The 20,076-nt window shown below is 40.0% G+C and overlaps 2 protein-coding genes and 1 long non-coding RNA gene across 3 annotated transcripts; 1 reads left to right on the plus strand and 2 right to left on the minus strand.

Moving 5' to 3' along the window:
* Positions 1 to 805: 805 nt before the first annotated feature.
* Positions 806 to 7,466, minus strand: LOC136428526 (probable ATP-dependent RNA helicase DDX59). The gene is made up of 8 exons (XM_066418110.1): positions 7,433 to 7,466; positions 5,742 to 6,628; positions 5,029 to 5,190; positions 4,123 to 4,254; positions 3,465 to 3,670; positions 2,534 to 2,704; positions 1,810 to 2,007; positions 806 to 1,326 (listed from the first exon to the last, which is right to left on the minus strand). The coding sequence occupies exons 2-8, from the start codon at positions 6,574 to 6,576 to the stop codon at positions 988 to 990; spliced, it is 2,043 nt and encodes a 680-aa protein (XP_066274207.1). The 5' UTR covers positions 6,577 to 6,628; positions 7,433 to 7,466; the 3' UTR covers positions 806 to 987.
* A 214-nt stretch (positions 7,467 to 7,680) lies between these two features.
* LOC136428527 (nicotinamide/nicotinic acid mononucleotide adenylyltransferase 1-like) lies at positions 7,681 to 14,189 on the plus strand. Its single transcript, XM_066418111.1, has 8 exons — positions 7,681 to 7,793; positions 9,001 to 9,089; positions 9,569 to 9,636; positions 9,730 to 9,881; positions 11,763 to 11,890; positions 12,157 to 12,258; positions 12,780 to 12,838; positions 13,186 to 14,189. Exons 1-8 carry the CDS (start codon positions 7,715 to 7,717, stop codon positions 13,289 to 13,291), a joined length of 783 nt encoding a protein of 260 aa, XP_066274208.1. The 5' UTR covers positions 7,681 to 7,714; the 3' UTR covers positions 13,292 to 14,189.
* Positions 14,190 to 14,592: 403 nt separating this feature from the next.
* Positions 14,593 to 17,714, minus strand: LOC136428528 (uncharacterized). Its single transcript, XR_010754628.1, has 3 exons — positions 17,329 to 17,714; positions 15,792 to 15,999; positions 14,593 to 15,245 (listed from the first exon to the last, which is right to left on the minus strand). It is a non-coding gene; the product is annotated as an uncharacterized lncRNA (long non-coding RNA).
* Positions 17,715 to 20,076: the final 2,362 nt, after the last annotated feature.

Here is a 20,076-nt window from a genome sequence, read left to right on the forward strand (position 1 = left end):
AGTGTTCTACACAATAGCATTGTGTGACGTCATAAACACTGAACGGATACCAGTGTGTTCCAATATAGAAGAACGCGAGGTTCTAGTACATATAACAGAATTCGCACGAACGGTAAGTGCAAAAGAGCATCTAAAATGTTTCTTTTACAAAGTTATGATAACATGTGAGATAGTAAAGTATAAAAAACGCTAGCAATTAATCATTCACATACATTATAAATGAATAAACAACTACTGGTGACAATTCGGTAGCATCAGAGGGAATGATTAAAAGAATGGTCATTCTTGTTTTGTTTTGATCTAACCTCAACATTTACCATGATAGCAACAAAAACCTATCAATGTAACGTTATACTGTTAGATCATCTAGAATTGTCGAGCAGCAAAGTTCATTTATTCATTCGATGACAGCACAACATGCCTGTCCTTGGTGCTGATTTGTGTCTCAATTCAGTTGTTTGAATGCTGTTGACCCTATTTGGTAGACACACTTTGCATTTTGAAGTGGGATAAATGAACTTGAATACTTTTTTTTCACATTCATTTCACAATCTCCCTTTCAATTGGGCTAATTATATGTGAGAAGAAATGTTGGTAAATTTCTGCATGCCAGCAGCTCTCCAAACCTGAACTATTCTAACTAAAACATGACCAAAAGAGACATGATCAGATAACGTTATATCTGAAAGTTATTTTTTAATTCCTTTTGATGTACAACAAAATGACATGTTTTGGTATGTTACATTCCAGAGTTTCAGCTGGTGAAAGGCCTTAGTCTTGAAATAGACACAACAATTGTTCAAAATAGGTTTGGCCATGGCCTTTTTATTTTGACATACCTGTACAAAAAGTACAATTATTAAATCGTTTACAGACAAAAATGTACAGGTAGCATTCAACATCATGACAGTAAGTGTCTCACAAAGGTCATACATGTGTGGTCATCTCTTTCTTTGTAATTACGTCCCCATATATGGTCATGATTCCTTAATACTTCCTATGATGCTTGGCTTTTGAACCCTCTTGCTCTTTTACCCTCTTGGCCCTCTGGCGTTGCATGTAAGCGGCGTTGCTGTGTTTCTGTCGTTCCCAATTCTCAGCGACGTGTTGGTCAGTCCGTGACGTTTCTCCGTCTTCCCTGGCGCATTGTTTCCTCTCCCGGCGTTCCCTCTGTATTTGTAGGTGGGGAGAATTGACCAATTGTGAGGGCAGCTGCATGTGTAGGGGGTGTAGAGTGTCAAACAGGTCCAAGAACAGGCCTTTGTTATTGTTGTTGATGAAAGCCATGGCTCTACCTTTGGAACCCAGCCTGCCAGCTCGCCCAATCTGCAACAAGACAAACACAAGGAAAATTAGAAATCATTCAACGTTACATTAAATCTAACACAACTCAACTCCAAAGGCAGGTAATATCTTCTGATAGAACACATTGTTATGAATACAAAATCAACGAATGTTTGTAAAATTTCATCACACAAAGAAATGGACCAATATAATCCAGTAACTGAACAATGGCCCTCCATGCAGACCCTTCTTGGTATCTAAGCAAATATAGGGTTCCAATGGGTGTCTAGTTTGAGCAAGATGATTTTTTTATGTGTTCTTGGAATCTCTATTAGGAGTAAGAAATTATTGTCAAATTCTTTCTGTTAACAGCTGCAATATGGAGTTTTGCGTATGCTTGAGCTATGATCCACAGAAATACTTATAGGGACACCAACATGGTAGTCAGCACCTCTCTGTTTCATTAATATGGAAAGTGAACGAAAGCAATCTATAGCAAACTACACTTCAGCACAAAGATCTTACCTGATGAATGTACTCATTGACTGAGGGAGGCATGTCGAACACAATGACCAGTCGGACCCTGCAAAGGTCCAGCCCCCTCCCCAGGACACCAGTGGCCACCACCACGTCCACTTCTCCTCTCAGTAGAGAAGCCAGGGCCGCTGTCCGCTCAGACTGGGGCTTGTCGCCGTGCATGGAGAGGGCTCGTACATGACATTTCTGGGACATGGAGACATGAAAGGGGGAGGGGGGCATTAGTTTAAGGAATTGTCACCAGTAACTGATTCCTTTGTTCTCATTAAAATAACAATGCCACCTGTTCTCAAAGTCTCACTATTCTGTATCTTAAAATCATATGATTAATAGAATCAACAAAATATACATTATATAGAGCTCCAAACCCAAACACAATTTGTAGGTATGAATGTGTGGAAAGAATGTGTTGTAATGCACTTGGATGGTCAAATGTGATGTTTCTGAATGCAGGATCATGACAAATTTAGTATTATTGTAAAGAGTATCATACAAGCTTTCCAATGATACATAATGCTATACAGTTGATAAAGTTTTTAAAAATGACTGATCAAATTCAAGTTATCCACATTTATTAGTAGACTCTAGATCTGTCATTTTTAGTTTTTCCTGATCCAGGCCAATATCAATATCAAAATGCCTGCCATCTTTGCAGTGCCATATAACCTGCTGTTACAGTACAGTTTGGTAGTCTCTACCATGATGACCTCACCGTTTGTACGGCCTCTGCCAGCAAGTCTGCCCCCATGCGTGAATCAACAAACACCAGTACAGGAGGCTGGTAGTGCTTGGGGTCCTGTAGAATGGTGAACAGCATCTTCTTCTTGGAGTTCTCCTCCACCCACAGTATTGTCTGCTTCACTGAGGGGCTGGGTGTACTTGCCTGTGGAGAGGATTGATGTTTACGGTAAAATCATTTAGTTTAGCAGTGGTTTTATTTCCTGGTAGGAGAGAAAAGGAAGTTTTTGCTGTGTTGTACATTGGCGGTTGACACAACTCTGTTGTACAGTAATTATACAAGGGAGATGTATTCGTGGTAGAGCAATCACTGTGAAAACTGCAAAAACAAAATCACACAAAAGTTGCAAGATTACAGTATTACAAAAATTGGCTTACTGAAAATCAGTCATTCACATCACTCACTGGTTATTGTTATATCAAGAGGTAACATGGAATGAATGGAATTTGTTCTTACACCACACATATCCCAAATAAAACAATGGAACAAATCATTTTTCTTCCTACCTTCCTTACAAGTGCTTCGGGCTTACAATTTTTGCAACATTTTCTTGAAAATCATCCTCTCCAAGTTATTGCAGGAACTGCAGTCAATAATATTTGCCCCTTGCCCTCCCATGTACATGACTGTTAATAGCATTAAGACTCAAAATCTCCTGATTGGGTATCTGCAAATCCGAAACCTTGCAGATAACGAGAAGTTGACGTGATGTTTGATATTTCTTAAAGATGTCAGAAATCATATTGATACATAAAACCTTTTGATTAAAAGTAACAAGCTTAGTATACTCAACTCTTGTGATGGGTCTAAAGACATCAAAAGGGTTTAGAATGATATGACATATACACATGTTACTTTTCAGTCATCTTTAACAGTAGAGTATGCTATCTTAAAGTCTACCGACCTGCCCCACAAGAACATAAATAGGGTTGTTGAGTATGGACGAGGCCAGGTTCTCTATAGACTGTGGGATGGTGGCAGAGAACATCATGGTCTGTCTCTGGCAGGGAAGGCTGTCAATAATCTCTAACACCTGCTCCCTGAAGCCCAGGTGTAACATGGTGTCCAGCTCATCCACAACTAACATCTCAATGGACTCTAGCGAAACATCTGGGGGAAGAATTTATATATTGTAAGTATTGAAATATTTGTGGTGGTTTTAATGTTCGTATAGAGAGCTCACCATAAATTCATCACACCACAAACTGTTTGAAGTGAAAGCTCGCTGCAAAAACTGCAAATTAAACCACTTCATTTCACCATTTAAAGATCCGGACGAAAGATTATGATGATGATGAAAGGCGACTTCAGACTGAGGACAAAGCATAACGCTTTTTCCTTATTATCATCAGCTAGAAGTGCAATGTGGCTTCACTAACGGCTTGCGGTTTCTGCCAAGCACACTGTTTCACCCCTACTCTTCTCGTTAAGCGTGTTGGGTTCTTTTACGTGCAGAGGTTTACGCCAGCTTCACGTCCCTATCCAATAGGACAATGCGACTCTTGACAGTATGTAATCTTTGTTAAATGCAAAATCCTAAAATGCAGAAATACAGCTCTGACCTTTCCTGTGTAAGATGTCCAGAAGCCTGCCAGGTGTGGCCACCAGCACCTGGACCCCCTGCTGCAGCCGGTGCACCTGCGGGGGAAGGGGCAGGCCTCCCACCAGCAGGGCTGTTCTCATGTGAGGAAGACCTGAAAGTGGAAACATTGTTTGTCAATTCAGTTCAATTTGAAGCCTTTATTTTTCCTCGGCAGCTTGTTCTCACTGTACATTGTCACATATTATATCGGTGGCATCAATAACCAAGTGGTTTGGCTAGCACCAAGGGATGGAAAGGTTATTGGTATGTAGCATGCCTAGCTAGATGTTGTGTCTTTGGTAAGACATTTTCCTCACTTCTCCCAGGTGTAAAGATGTGTACCTGCGTTGGGGAGGTAAAAGGCAGTGAAAGTAGAGGGATGGTCCTCCTAATATCATTCCCAAGACATAGTGGATAAACACCCCACTGCCCCTACAGCCTCAAAAAAGGCTGAAGGATCTTACAATACATAAAAAGGAAAATAATTCTCATGTTGTTCACTTAATCTCATGAATTAAAAGATAAGCATTATTGCAACGATCCAAAATCTCATCCATTTCTACTCAATGAAAGTATGAGGAAAAACACCCGTTATCTATGACATGTAGATCAAGACAATCTTCAACCATCTTCATACTAACTCCTACTGTAAACAATACAAAGTTGGATGTGTGGAGGTGCTCATGGTAGCGTTAGGATTAAACATGTATCTGTTGAATAAAGGATTTTTAAACTAATACGAACAACTACAAATAGAGAAGTTACAAGGAGCTTTCAGATGACATCCGCCATCTTTCTTCAGCTTTGAGAGATGTCACGTGACCTAGGTGTCAAAGGTCACCCAGGTCACGTGACTGGACGAGAGGGTTGTAGACATGTATCTGACCTTTCATGAGTTGCTTGGCCTGGTCCTCCACTTGCATACACAGCTCCCTGGTGGGGGCTAAGATCAGGGCCAGTGGGCGTGTCCACCTGGGGTCCCTGCCACCTACAGCACCGGAGACAGCCCTGAACACGTTTACTACTACTGGCAGGAGGAATGTAGCAGCTGTATATATGGGGTAACAGAAACAACATGGAATAACAGTCCTCTTTTGAAAAAAATGAGTTGTATATTACCCAGTGTGTAAAGGCATCTGTGACTCGCTCACTGAGCTAAGATGCCATTGACGTCATCATTGCTCGCAACGGACATCCAAGAGAAGAACAACACAAACGGGCATGCACAGAAAACTTGGAAACTCAATTATAATTGTTCTTTTACTAAGAGTATTTGAATGTGTATGTCTAACCAAAGTTTTAGGTCTTATGAATATAACATAAACAGTATACACAGTATACATGTATACTACGGCAGTACATACTAATACTAAGTACACTAGGAGCTTAAGGATAAGATCAATTTACATTTTTTTCACTGGTCAGTGAGTGAGTAGTCACTATAAAGTTAAAACCAATTGTACAGAATGAAAAGATGGATTTTAGTCTATCAACTCAATGCAAGCTTTTGGACGCTGCAAATAAAATTGACTTTTGCATTGGACAAAAATGTACCACAAAACAAGTGGTATTAACAATTAAAGACTTTGTTCCACACACTTTTCCCTGACCCAGTTGGTGCAGCGGCCATCACGTCCCTTCCCATCATCCCTGCAGGCAACACCTGCATCTGCACAGCCGTGGGCGTCTCGTACTTCGCCGCGGACACGTTCGCTCCGACCGTATCGTTGAACCCGCAGTGAAAGAACTCCAAGATCGGTTTCGGAACATCCTTCCCTCTCACTGTGATTCCAAGTTGTTTCCCGACTTCCTCAACTTGTTCATTACTCAGTTGTGATAACGTCACATGTTCCTTGTACAAATTCTGTGTCTCAGAAACACTTTTGACAGTTTCTTCGCTTTCTTCCCTACCCGACGATGAGTTGGGCTCCAGATATCGTTTTTCACGGTGATCAAGCGCAAGGTGCTTGGCCTTGCACTCTAAGCTACAGACGTCCTGGTCGGTCTGATCGCAAATGTACTCCCCGAATCTACCGCAAACGACGCAAACCGGTTCCCCTTCCTCGGGCCAGCGTTGGTTCTTACTGAAAGACACAATGGGTTCCTCTTCATCTTCCTCTTCTTTTGATGCAGTAGTGCTACCTTGTTCACAGACATCTTCAGTAAAGTCAGATTTCAAAGATGTTAACGAGTCTATTTTGGTACTAGTAGCACTACCATGCTGATCACTCTCTAATTCTGTTTGCCTGTTAATTGCAAATTTGACAGAGGTAGATGTTGATGTTGCTGTGGACGTATCATTGTACGGAGGTTTTGCTGTATTGTGGTCTGTTGTTGGATCGGTCTGTTGTACGTCTTTGCTGGGCCGGGGCTGTGGTTTTGGTCGGACAGGTCTGGTGGACTTCTTGACGGACACAGCTCTTGGCACAAACATGTCTGTAGCAGGATTGTGATCCCAACCACGATCTCAACTTGATCACTTGAACCTGTACATGTGTGGGAATAATAAATAATACTGAATACATATTAAATTTCATCAGCTTGGTAACAATGACAGAGTTCTTAATTTACAATCACATACTAGTATTTACAAGAGCTCAGGCGTTTTGCTGACCACCCATCACCTTCCTCAGGGCAATATTTAATTAGTAATGACTGGTTCTTCAAGGCAGCTTAGAAATCATCTTTCTTAGAAATTTCTAAGTCATCATTGCCCTGAGGAAGGTGACAGATCAACAGTCAGCAAAATGTCGGCAGCTCTTGTAAATCTGTGGTTGTGAATAAATAACTCAATGTTATTCAATACTGAATTCGGCATTCATGCATTTATGCAGGGGTGTTTGAAGCTGGGTTGTCAGACACACTTGGTTATACCAAGGAGGTTATATAGTCTATATAACCTCCTTGGTAATATACCTATAGTTATAGAAGTGTCAACTGTAAGTTGTAACTAGTAACTTACTGTTACATTTTTCAGACCCTTCTAGAGCTAAGGCTCTCAAGTATTCTTCAAGCAGAGATTGGTTGGTAAGATTTAAAGATTATGACCTTTTTTATCATATGCCCCGTTTTTTGTCCGCTCTCCCCACTAACATCTGCTTGGAGAGTACTCTCAAGAACCAAGGAGGTGGCAAGAACCCATGAAGAATTTGGTTAGCGCCAAAAATACCATTTCTTGGCAAATTGTCATGGACACTAATATCACATAGATTTATATAGTATCATCCACTAGTAGGTATTACTACAAAGGTACAGTATTGTCCAAAGGACCTAAAAGTTCACCCACAGACCTCTCTGTGACCTGGCTTTTGCCTTGGTTTCGTCGCAGCTGTGGGATATACCATTTGGGCACCTTAGAGAGGGAGATTGTCTTCTCCAAAAAATTTCTTTAACCAACATTAGCGTACAAAATAGGGTTAATATTACAGTTTACTTTAGATTGATACACAATTATAATGGATTTATATGAAAATAAGAGGGTAGTGGCGACCAATTTTTAGAACTGTGTAAGAAGATTTGGAAGGTCGCATGGGTCGCCCGAAACCCAAATGTGATCGTCTAACATCTCCAAAATGGCGGCCCCCGGAAGAGTCGTGTTGCTGGCTTGCGGCTGTTTTAACCCGATAACCAACATGCATTTACGTCTTTTCGGTATGTATCTTTACAGAAACATCTAATAGAGTCATAGGATCACGTTACTTTGTTTTATTTTGGTTGCTCTGGCAGATATTATACATACCGCGTACCGTTATGGTCTGAGGTGGGGAGGGGGGCGTCTGTGGCAGACAGACTTTGTCATGCGCCAGAAGCCAAGAAGGGGGTTGCGTTTGGTTTTGACTTGGATATCATGTGTTTATGCAAAGCCAACACATCTATGTAAGACGTGGTAAGATTTTCTTTCTAACGTCTCACAATATTTGATACCCTACTAGTAAACTTCTACTTCATCATAATTTTCTACTTCCTCAACGTACATGTAGTATACTTCACCTTTTACACTGCACCTGTTTACTCGAATCTACGAGTGGGCTTATTATTAGTATTACCCGCAACGAGGTGTATATGGTGTCATATGGCCTGGTCATTTGCTATACTCAGTAACCACCTCATAAGATCACCCAATAACCAATATGAAATGGGGACTTCTGATTGGTCAATATCATCTGAATATGATATAATACTGTAAATGCGTTTCGCGGTAGGGAAAAAATCGAGTGTTCGCGGTGGTTTTAAGTTCAGGTTTAAAACAATTGTAGCAATACAGTCATTGTCGGGTAAAAATTTTCGCGATGGTTTTAAGTTTGCGCTGAAAGTTCACCGTGAAAACCGCGAACATAAAATCACCACGAACATTTCTGCATTTACAGTATTTTGTCCTCCTGTCGATGTTGACCATGCTATATGATGTCAACATATATAATCAAGGAAACTATATAATGTCCTTTTTTTACAAGCTAGGGTATATAATGATAATAAGTTTATTGCAAATTCATGCCCGTATACGTAGGCTAATTGCATGTTGACAACAATGTAGAAGTACAAATGTTAAGTAAAAACATAAGGCATACATGTGATACAAGATCATACTACATTTGTATATTGCTAGTCTACAATAAGTTTCTATATCTCTATGGTTCTAATGCGGGGTTTGGAAGATTTCAAAAGGAATATGAGTTTCTGTGTATTTCTTAATTTAGAAAAGCTTTTACTTAGAGATTTTGGATACTTTCATGAATAATCTTCTACGCAGTGTGTTTTTATGCACCAAAGAAATCATCAAGCTGTAGTTTGCATTAACAGAATTCATGTTTTCTGAGAAAGCTTAAAGTTGATCTTCAATTACATTGTACCCATACAGAGCTTGCCCGTGATAATCTGGAGAGGACGGGCCTATACAAAGTGATTGAAGGGATCATATCACCTGCACATGACAAATATGGTAAAAAGGTAAAGGACATTTTTTGCTATTCTTGGTTTAAAAACAAGCATTAAGTATATCATGGGATGGCTGAAAACAAGGAGGTTATATAACCTCCTTGCTGAAAACAAGATTTTTTTAAAATTTCTACTCTAGTTTAATTTCAAATTACCAGCATGAAACCTGCATACTGACATGGATTTTAAAGTTCAAACATCATCAATGTTCTTTCTGTTTGGGTTGCTCTTCCTTCAGCTTTCAATCCATGCATTGTGATACAACCAAAAGAAAGAAAATGATTGACACACATTTAATCATTTTGTAGAATTCTGAAATTCTTGCAGTGTTTTAAAAGAAGGATACAGTAATAAAGTACTATCATTATGATACTGTAATTTTCAGCTGTGCTAGGAATTCATAATGGAACATTTCATGAACATGAAGTAGTTATGAGAATTACATGTACTTTGAACTTACTTTGAATTTATCATGTTGTTTTGATGCACAGGGACTGGTGCCCAGTACAGATAGGGTAGCCATGGCACAACTGGCACTCGCCACTTCAGACTGGGTCAGGTAAGGAGCAACTTTTTTTTCCTGCTTGTAAAGCTCTGAACTACAAGGCCCTTATGTTTTTATAATTGTGTTCAAATGACTTTTAAATGACAGAGTGGACCGTTGGGAGAGTGAACAGGCAGGATGGCTGGAGACTGTGAAGGTGGCCAGGCACTTGAAACGGCAGGTCCGGAACAAGTACGGCAACGTGGCAGACTCTGAGACAGACGGGCCGTCCAAGAAGAGGAGGAAAACGCGACACAACGGTACTCAAGCTTTTGTCACATTTTCTAGTAATTGATTAGGTATATATATTACGTCTGTGTATATATGTAATGATTTAAAACAACTGAACAGCATTTTATTGGCAAAAGGTGCACAGTGAAAAATGTAGGTACTGTATACGTAAATGTTTTCGCAGGCAGCATTCCCACTACTATACGGTCCCCCGAAAGTGCGAAATGGAACGAAATGGAACGAAATGGAACGAAATGGAACGAAATGGAACGAAATGGAACGAAATGGAACGAAATGGAACGAAATGGAACGAACTAAAACATATGTAACATTATGAAATGAAATACCAGTAGAAAGCGAAATATAAGGAACGTTGTAACATTCACAGTAGACCGGAACAGGAAGCAAATACATAATATAACGCGTTTTATTTCTTGAATCTATTTGATAGTATTAAATACAACGTTTTTGCCGCGTTTATGTGGCTAGATTCTATCCTGAAAACGGGAGCACCGCGTGCAAAGAGATCCACCGCTCTTCCATGATTTTACCAACGATCTGCAAATGAACTGCTGCAAATAGCAGGGAAAACCAGCAAACGGAACTGAGTATCGAAGTAAGGACTAGATTATACAGAAGTTGGTAATAACATTGCATCTCAAAATTCACCAAGAGGGCATGAGATGCGTAATTTCATTATTTATACAGCTTGTTTGCCTGTTGTGTGAACTGTGAAATACATGTTCTGCTCGTTCACACCCTCCCTTTGTTTTGTCGTGAACAAGGAAGCAGAATGTCTCCAGAGGTAGTTCTCAGTCCACGTCCGTGATTGAATGGAGTGTGAAATGTCTCATTGGTGACGCCGCGCAGAGCTGCATTTGCATATCATTAACGGAGGGGTCCATTCTCCGACAGCCGACCAGCCGAACAATTGGTTGTATAAAAATCGTTGTTGCGGAGATATGCATATGCAACGTACTAGTTATGGACTAAAACCGTATGTAAATGAAAGTTGGAAGTCGGAGTTTGATTCAACCTGTCGGTAGCACGCCCACGTGCACAGTTCCGATGCGCTGGCAACATTGGCGGTTCATTTGCATGCGGGGCTCCATTTGCAACACGCAAACACGCTGTATGAATAATAAAATTACGCTTGCCTCATGCCCTCTTGGTGAATTTTGAGATGCAATGTTACCACCAACATCTGTATAATCTAGTCCTTACTTCGATACTCAGTTCCGTTTGCTTGTTTTCCCGTCTGCTATTTTCAGCAGTTCATTTGCAGATCGTTGGTAAACACAAAGGAAGAGCGGTGGATCTCTTTGCACGCGGCGCTCCCATTTTCAAGGAAGAATCTAGCCACACAAACGCGGCAAAAACGTTGTATTTACTATTATCAAACAGATTCAAGAAATAAAACACTTTATGTTATGTATTTGCTTCCTGTTCCCGTCTACTGTGAATGTTACAACGTTCCTTATATTTCGCTATCTACTGGTATTTCATTTCATAATATTACATATGTTTTAGTTCGTTCCATTTCGTTCCATTTCGTTTCATTTCGTTCCATTTCGTTCCATTTCGTTCCATTTCGTTCCATTTCGCACTTTCGGGGGACCCCTACTATACAGTTAGTTTCACCAGCAAATTTCAAACACACCTAACACCTTTTTTTTATATATATGACGATTTTAAGTTTTCACTAACTTAAAATGATTTACCATAAGTAAGGCAGGGTGACTAACCACACAGGACTTTGCATACTGCACATTCTCAAGAAAATGCTGATAAAAGCCATTTGGTTGTGTACTAGTCAAGCTGAGAATACGATATATATTGAATCTAGCATACCTGTAAGTATAACTTTAGCTACATAGTTGGAATGTACAAATCTTCAATACTTCTTGCAGCTAACAACATAGATGAAGATGCTGGCAGCAGCACACAGGTGGCATCAGGTGATGTACAGCTGAAGCTGTTGTGTGGTGCAGACTTGTTGGAGTCCTTTGCTGTACCCAACCTCTGGAAATCTGAAGATGTGAGTATTATACAAATCCAAGAATACTTTGCAATTTGGCAAAATTTTTACTTTTTCCAGAAATATGGTGATGACAAGGAATCATTTTCAAGAGAAAATTTCAATGCCTGTCTTTCAAGCTTCATCCGTATTTTGTAGTCCGGCACAGCTGTAAATGAATATCATTAAAACTTGTCAGTTTATTTTTTTGATATTTTTGGGAAAAGATTGTTTTCCTGTGTAGTTGCCTTTATAGACTGTAACTTTTTTTATTTTTCTCTCCTCAGATCAAAGAACTTGCGTCCGACTTTGGATTAGTTGTTATTTCAAGAGCCGGGTCCAATCCTGAAAAGTTTATCTATGAGTCTGACGTGTTGTCTAAATATAAGGTATGGAGCTTCACAATTTCTTTATACTTAACTTTAGTTATTCTTACCTTTACCAATCGGTATCTCAAATCCTCAATACACAATTCCTATCCTGGACCATGTATATAAGGGAAGACTGAGACAGTGTACCTAAACTTAACATCAGGTACAGGTACCGATGTAGAGGTTTAGGTACGGACCTGTACCTATACCTGAACAATTATATAAAGTAACTTGTGCTACATTTTCATATTTGTGGTAGGAATAACATATTTTTTCAGTAACAACATAAGTCAAAAAGTTATAAACTTGAGGTAAGTCTATTCAGCTACAGTGCTGATACATATTGATGTTCGCCGGTATTTTGGACCTGTACCTAAATAATTTTTGCTATATTGTACCAGTGCGCAGCCATAATGTTCATATTAAAGGTTTTTATTTCTGAAGTCTAAAAAATAGCAGAGCTTGCCTTTGCCATTTTGTTTATTCAACTTAATTGTACAAATATCATGATTTATAATCATATGTTGCATTTTCTTCAGAGCAACATCCATCTAGTGACAGAATGGATTCAGAATGAGATAAGTGCCACAAAGATCAGGTAAGAAATCTTACGAAAAGTATGCATGTAAAGTAGAACAGTGTCACTTTTTAAAAACAACCCAGACTTTAAATGTGTTGGTTTTCAAGCTTGCATATTGTAATAATTCGCAAAGTAACAGTTACTCAAGCAACTGGATAATATTTGGAAAATGTCAGATGTTTCAGACAGCATCCTCTGTCTTTCGTCATTGGTTATTTTCCAATTTTACCCAGTTTCTTTAGTAACTGTTACTTTGCATATTGTATAACCTGGGTATGTAACCTTCATCAGCATGTTGTAATTGTTTAACTTCTGTGTGAGGTGTTGTAAGCTTGCAAAATAATGCATCTTGTTATTTTTGTTAGGCGGTCCCTGAGGCGAAATGAGAGTGTTCGGTACCTGGTCCCCGACCCTGTCATAAACTACATCAACGAACATCAGCTGTACCAGCCAGACACTGAGACATCATGAACAGGACATATCTGACACAGAATCTTCACAGACGGAGTTTTGCGGTAGTTTCATTTTTGCGGTGACCTCTTTAGCGGGAACTTGAAATCACCACAAAAATGCTTGTACTGTCTTCTGCCTCACTAAACCATTGTTTCAACTGCAGAGAAATAAGCTATGAGATAAGCCCCAATTTAGATTTTATATATAGTCATGTACTCAAATATAGTGCACAAGTCCTGAGGGCTGTCTGGCTAATGTTTGCTGCCATTAGATATACACGCAACACAACAAGTTTGGAAACTTAAGTTTGATTATTCAAATCATATCTCTGTTATTACTTTATCAGTAGTATAGTATTATTTATGTCATGCCTAGGCCTGATACGGATGTTCCATTGGAAAGCCTGTATTGTTGCCTTTTACAATGATAGGATATTTGTCATGATCCTATATTCAAAAGTCAAACACCAAAGCTGGTGTCTATGCTCACACACATGTACATAGCCAAGGTTCTCAGCCCATATGATGCAATTGATAGAGTATTTACATATATAGTGGTTGACAAAAATGAAGTTTCCAAACTTTCTGTGTTAAGTTCATATCGCATGTGTCTTCACCAAAGTGCTACTGTTTTTCTTTTAATGACAACAGTCGAAAATTTGTTTTTGCTGAATACTTTTGAGTACACTGCAGAAATTTTCTGTGAACTTTAGATCTGTAGGACAACGGAATTGAATCAATGTAGCTTTAGTATCATAGTGTCATGTTGTTGCATAAAATACTTGAATAGAAGAAGTATGCTGGCATTAAAAGCTTCGAATTTCAGCTGAATTTTTTCAGATTACATGCATTCTGATGATAGGTAACTATAAGAGACTGACAACTTTTCAAGTGCTGATTGAAAGCAATAAAATTCACTTCATTCTTTTTCACTTGTAAATAAAATAAAAGCTCATCAATAGAATTTTTTATGTATTTTGTTATGTAAGCATGGAAATGGATGGATGGATTTGTGGGGGCGATGGATGGATGGATGGATTTGTGGGGGCGTTGGATGGATGGATGGACGGACGGACGGATGGATGGATGGATGGATGGATGGATGGATGGATGGATGGATGGATGGATGGATGGCATACTTCAGCTGCCAGCTAATGATGGATCCAAACAAAGTATGTAGTGTATGTCCGTTTATGGTAGAAATGGAAGACCATTTTGTGTCCAGTGACTGACATCGTTAGAAAGAGTTACAAAAAAAGAGATAGATTGCAATGTTAGGTCGAAGAATAAAAAGCTAAGATAAACATATGTACAACCAAATACACATGGAAAAGCATTTTATAGTAGGTCCATAAGATATGTACACAGTGAAAAAAAATTACACAAATCTCATTTTGTATACAACCTCGATCAATAACTCTGCTACTTTAATGATTTTAAAATCAACTAAACAACGTTAACCAAAACTAAACCATTCCTTTACAAAAATTAGACTTATGCTGAAACTAAATACTCAGCTTGTGCCGGATGTAAACCTTTATCTATTTATGAATTATATAATAAAATGATATGAGCAAACGTCTAGCAAGACTCGGCAAGAACCGCCCCATCTGAAATACTGTATTCAATTCACACAAATGCTCAGTACCAGTCAAAGTCATTGATATCAAGAACTGATTTGCATAGGAGATTATAGTTGTCATTGTGGACATTCGTACATAGAGCGCTGGTTCAAGCAGATGTTTGGAGGCAAATCTTGACGATTTCCTAGCAGCTTCCCATTTCTGTTACAAATTACTTTCCACGATTTTGCCTCCCAACATCTGCTTGGAGATGCTGTCACGGGAATCACGGTGAGGCTTTAAAGTGGGCCGGGTTTATATGATGACCAGCTGATCTCCCTTCATCGCCTTTTCTATCCGACTTGTCTCCACAGAGGGGCCCTGGCAGTGCCCGACAGGTGACGTAAGTACCTGTAAATAACAGGCATGATGAATGACACTTTGTAATTGGACCATATACGAAGAAGTACCTCTGGTAATTAGACCATATTAGGAAGTATGCCATGTGACTAGACCATATTTGGTAATAGCCAATAGCTGGTGAGAGCAGCTAATTTGTTAATTAGTAAGACGCGTCAGGTTTGAACTGAGTTGCAGCCAGGGACCTCGAGGCCAGTACATGTATTGTAGTTCTCTGATAGTAGATTGTAGTTATCACTCTTAGTTCTACATCTGTCTGACCCATACCTACTGTAGAAAATTGCATAGCCTTAAATGATATAGCACAGTCGTGAATAGTGAATAAAAAGACTCTTTCTACACAACCAAGAGATTTATTCAACCGACGTTTCGGTGACCATCTGTCACCTTCTTCAAGGCAATTCTGACTGGTTCACATTGCACTGCAGCACAGGTGTCCCTGCTTATAGATGCGTTCCCATAATAATATAGCACAGCGTAGATCACGATAAATAGCCTAGTTAAAATCAAAGCATCAAAATCACAGTTTTTACATACCAATAACGCCAACAACTGTGAGGAGCGACGGCCAGAAGAAGAGGTGGAACAATTCCCACTTGCCGAGTGTCGTCTTGTTGGTTCGGATGACGTTCTTGTGGTTCGACGGGTCGTAGAAGCACGGATACCGCTGGTTAGATGTTCCCCATTCGCGTTCGTATTCCTCAACTTTGCGTCTAGAGCCAGGGCAGCCGGTGTTGAATGTACACTGCATAAAAAGACATATGAATTACTAGTATTCTCTTCCTAAAGTCTGAAACAAAATTGGCCCCTGCAGTTGAAAAAGCGGTGGCCCAAACTTACATCACTTACTCTCTGTCCCAAGGGCTATCCACCATTCAAAAATCACGACCATAGCATGTCCTATAGATGTGGAAACCGGAAGTTCCATCTGCAGTGCCGTAGAGAGCCGCTAGGAGGACAATTATCGAATTTGACTTTCGTTTTCCCCGTCGGACCCCTACCAAATGTCATTAAGATCAATTCACTGTGCTTCCCGAGTTATGCTGTCCACAAACACAAACAAATACACAAACAAATACACAAACACACACAAGCACACAGACAAACACAAACACACACACACACACACACACACACACACACACACACACACACACACACACACACACACACACACGGCACCGAAATCAAACCTCCTTGCTTAGACCCCGTTCACACTCATTTTTTTCAATCGCGATTGAAGTATAATCGCGATTGTTCGATCCGATCGCGATTGAACGCAAAGAAACTTTTGCGTTCACACTGCTTTTCGCCAAGTGGATTAAAGTATGCCGTGATCCGATCGCGATTGAAGCACGATTGAAGCATGCTATCGGTGATCATCTGGTAAATGTTGTTGTTGTCCTTGTTTTGTGTCTATTTTTCCGCTAGACATTGTCACTTGGTGCGGTAAATGTCCCTCTTTCGGTGACATTTCCCGAGTTTGGCCTGCACCTCCTCTCTCCCCCAGATTGCGATGAGGACCCTGGTCTCCTCATCGCGCCATCTGCCACCAGCTGAAGTTACTGACGGAGTTTTATTCTTCTTCTTGGGCATTGTTGACGATGAAAAGTTGTTGTTGTTGTAAAAGAGCGATCTGGCGTGCGGATTGGGTTTGTTTTCCCGCGCGATGCGAACTATGACCCCACGTACCCGCATGTATGACCTCCCACCCCCGGAACCAGCCGAAATCTCCGCCGATCGCGATGGAATGAATCGTAGTTGTGTTCACACTCAAAATTTGATAGGATTGGATTGGATCCGATCGCGATTAATCCAATCAAACTACCTCCGGAGGTAGTTACAATCCAATCGCGATTGGATCGTTTTGGATCGTTCCAATCGCGATTGGGAGCGTTCACACTGAAAAAATCAATCGCGATCGGATCGATTCAATCGCGATTATACTTCAATCGCGATTGAAAAAAATGAGTGTGAACGGGGTCTAAATCACACACTGTGACGTTTTCATGACATAGTGGATTCAGACATACGAAAGCAGATTAAAACAGTGCTAAGGATAAATTTAGCCTACCTTGCTGCCGTATTGAGCGCCATAGATTGACTCCGACAACTGACTTGTAAAAGTTTTGCTTGAATTGGGAATTGTATATTCAACCGTGACGTTCAAACAAAGCAGAGTTGACTCTCTTTTTTCGCATGACTGACCGCCATGTGGACCATCTTGCGTGCACCTCGTATTATAAGTACAGGATTCCACGCTCGAAGAGGAGTCTGTGACCGTACACTCTGTCCGTCGGTATCGGAGTTCGGCAACGCTGTCTATACCGTAGAGCGGACCAAATATGACAAGCGTTAGAAACGAGCAGATGGCCAACACGAAGAAAAACACGCAAGCCCAGATCATACAGCTGTTTTTCGCCATAGCTGTCTCACCAACCGACACTAGGACGCGGAAATGAAGGAATCAGACAGGTCTCTTCTAGATATTTACAATACTGCATAGCGCCATGACTAAACTATTCCACACCCGGAACTTGTGGGGTTCGGCATCGCCGTCTATGACGCAGCTGTCTCTATACACAGCCTGAGGCCGTGGGTACGCTATAATAGTTGCAACTTTTCAAATGCCATATACAGTACGTCCGGGTCCGGGGGCCTTCTGAGAATGTCATGATGTGAAACAATCCTCTCTCGCTAGAAGTCGCTGTTGGTTACGTCATCCATGCAGGAGCGATTCCTGGCGAGAGAGGATGAATGCACAGGCAAATGTGGGGTCAGGCAAATCAGGGCCTCGTTTACCACCACGCGCACCAGGACATGGCTGAAATCAGAAATTTTTATACAAATACCTTTTTTATCTTCGCCGAGTACTAGTACTCGGAGAAGACTATGTTTTCGGTTGAAACATCTCTTGGGTGGGTCTGTATGTATGTCAAGAGCATGACTCAAGAAAGCTTCGATGAATCTTTATGATTTTTGATAGGTTTGTAGTGGTTGTGCAAAGGAAGGTCAAGTTCGAAGATGGTTCACCTTGCGTTTTTCAACAGTACTGCAGCGGACATTTGATTTTTGTGTGTTTGTATGTAGGCAAAAAAAGTGACGGAAACGTTGATGAATCTTCATGATTTTTTGTAGGTGTGTAGATGTTGTGAAAACGGAGGTCAAGATCAAAAATGGTTCCCCTGGCATTTTCCGTCGGTACCAAGTAGGCTTTGTGTGGATGCGTATTTGTATGTTGCCAGCATAACTCGAGAAACTGTTGAGGGTTCTGTATGATATTTAGTGGATGGGTAGGTTTTACAGAAGGGAAGGTCAAGTTCGATAATGGGCCTTCTAGCGGGTATCTAAGGTACTGCAGCGGAGCTTCAAAATTTGGCGGCATATTGTCTGAAAGTGCTATGGTCATGATTGTTGTGTGGTGAATAGTTCATGCCACAGGAAGTAAGTTGTGTAAGTTTGGGCCTCCTAGCGTCTTGTTTGGAACTGCAGTGGGTGTTTTTGTTTTGACCTTTGGACATGAATAGCTTGAGAAGAGGTCGACATATCGTCGTGATGTTTGGTATGTAGAGAGCTCAGATGGTGGTTTACATAATCAATGACTAATTATGCAAATAAGGAGCTAATTTACATAATTAGTAAGGAAAGTTAGTAAATCCACTGCACTTCATATTGGGACATGTGACAATGTTCCCGAAAACAGGTCAACAGAGGGCCTTGCCTAAAAGTATAAATAAACAGATGGGGCATATAAATAAACATAGACTCACTACACTCCAAGCAGAGGTGTGGGTCCGGTTGGTTTTTAACGTGTTCAGTTTAGGCATTTTTGTCCAACACACGGTTGGCGACATAACGAAAAGGGGACAAAAAAGAAAGTCTGACAAAAACACCTCAAAACACGTCAAAACCCAGCCGGACCCACTCCTCTGCTTGGAGAGTAAACTGCACCAAAACTGCACCACTGCTAGGTATGGAAAAGTCACATGTACTATGTCTTTTAAAATGTGTATGATATGGAATAAAGATTTATACTTAATTTATACATATCGACTGTACCATTTCATCATCACTTTCAATATTTTTTTCATGACCAGTTATAACATATATCAGCACACTAGACACATATACTAGTCCTGTACTACCAAATGATTTTAACCATAGCTAGACTGGACTCACCCCCCCCCCCCCATCATAACTTCCAAACGGTATGGTGTATAATCAAATTTGCAGGGGGTGATAAGCATGTAAATATTAATCACTCTCCATAATAAGCCTTGATTATTTGGCGAAGATAATGTGTTCGTGGAACTCTAGTTTGTGAATATATACAGTTGCTTAATTTTTCTTCGCATCTGACTGTTCTTCAAATCAGCATGCATTACGGTTATACTCAAGGATTTGGAAAGCTAAAGAACGATTTTGTAAGTTTTTGGCCATTATATTATACATGCATGTTTTTATCTTCATAGCATTTGATATTACATGAGATTTATTATTCTTTTTACATTATTTGATATTGTAAGGGGGTAAAGATATCAATAAAGTACTTAACAGGGGCTTCTACACAATTTTTCACTATGGTAAATAGACGTTGGTAACAAAATAGTGATATTGTTTTAGTTTTGTCTTTTAATTTTTTTTCAAATGTAAAGGTATATAATATACATTTGAAAAAAATTAATAAAAAAACTAAAACAATATCACTTTTTGTTCAAAAGTAACTAATAGTTATTGAAAAATAATCAGAACACAAAAGCAGCTCAAAATATGTAAGCAGGTATCGTCAATGACTCAAACTTGTGATACTGGACAAGCAGAT

Source organism: Branchiostoma lanceolatum, chromosome 2 (genome assembly GCF_035083965.1).
Source record: "Branchiostoma lanceolatum isolate klBraLanc5 chromosome 2, klBraLanc5.hap2, whole genome shotgun sequence".
Lineage (NCBI taxonomy): Eukaryota > Metazoa > Chordata > Leptocardii > Amphioxiformes > Branchiostomatidae > Branchiostoma > Branchiostoma lanceolatum.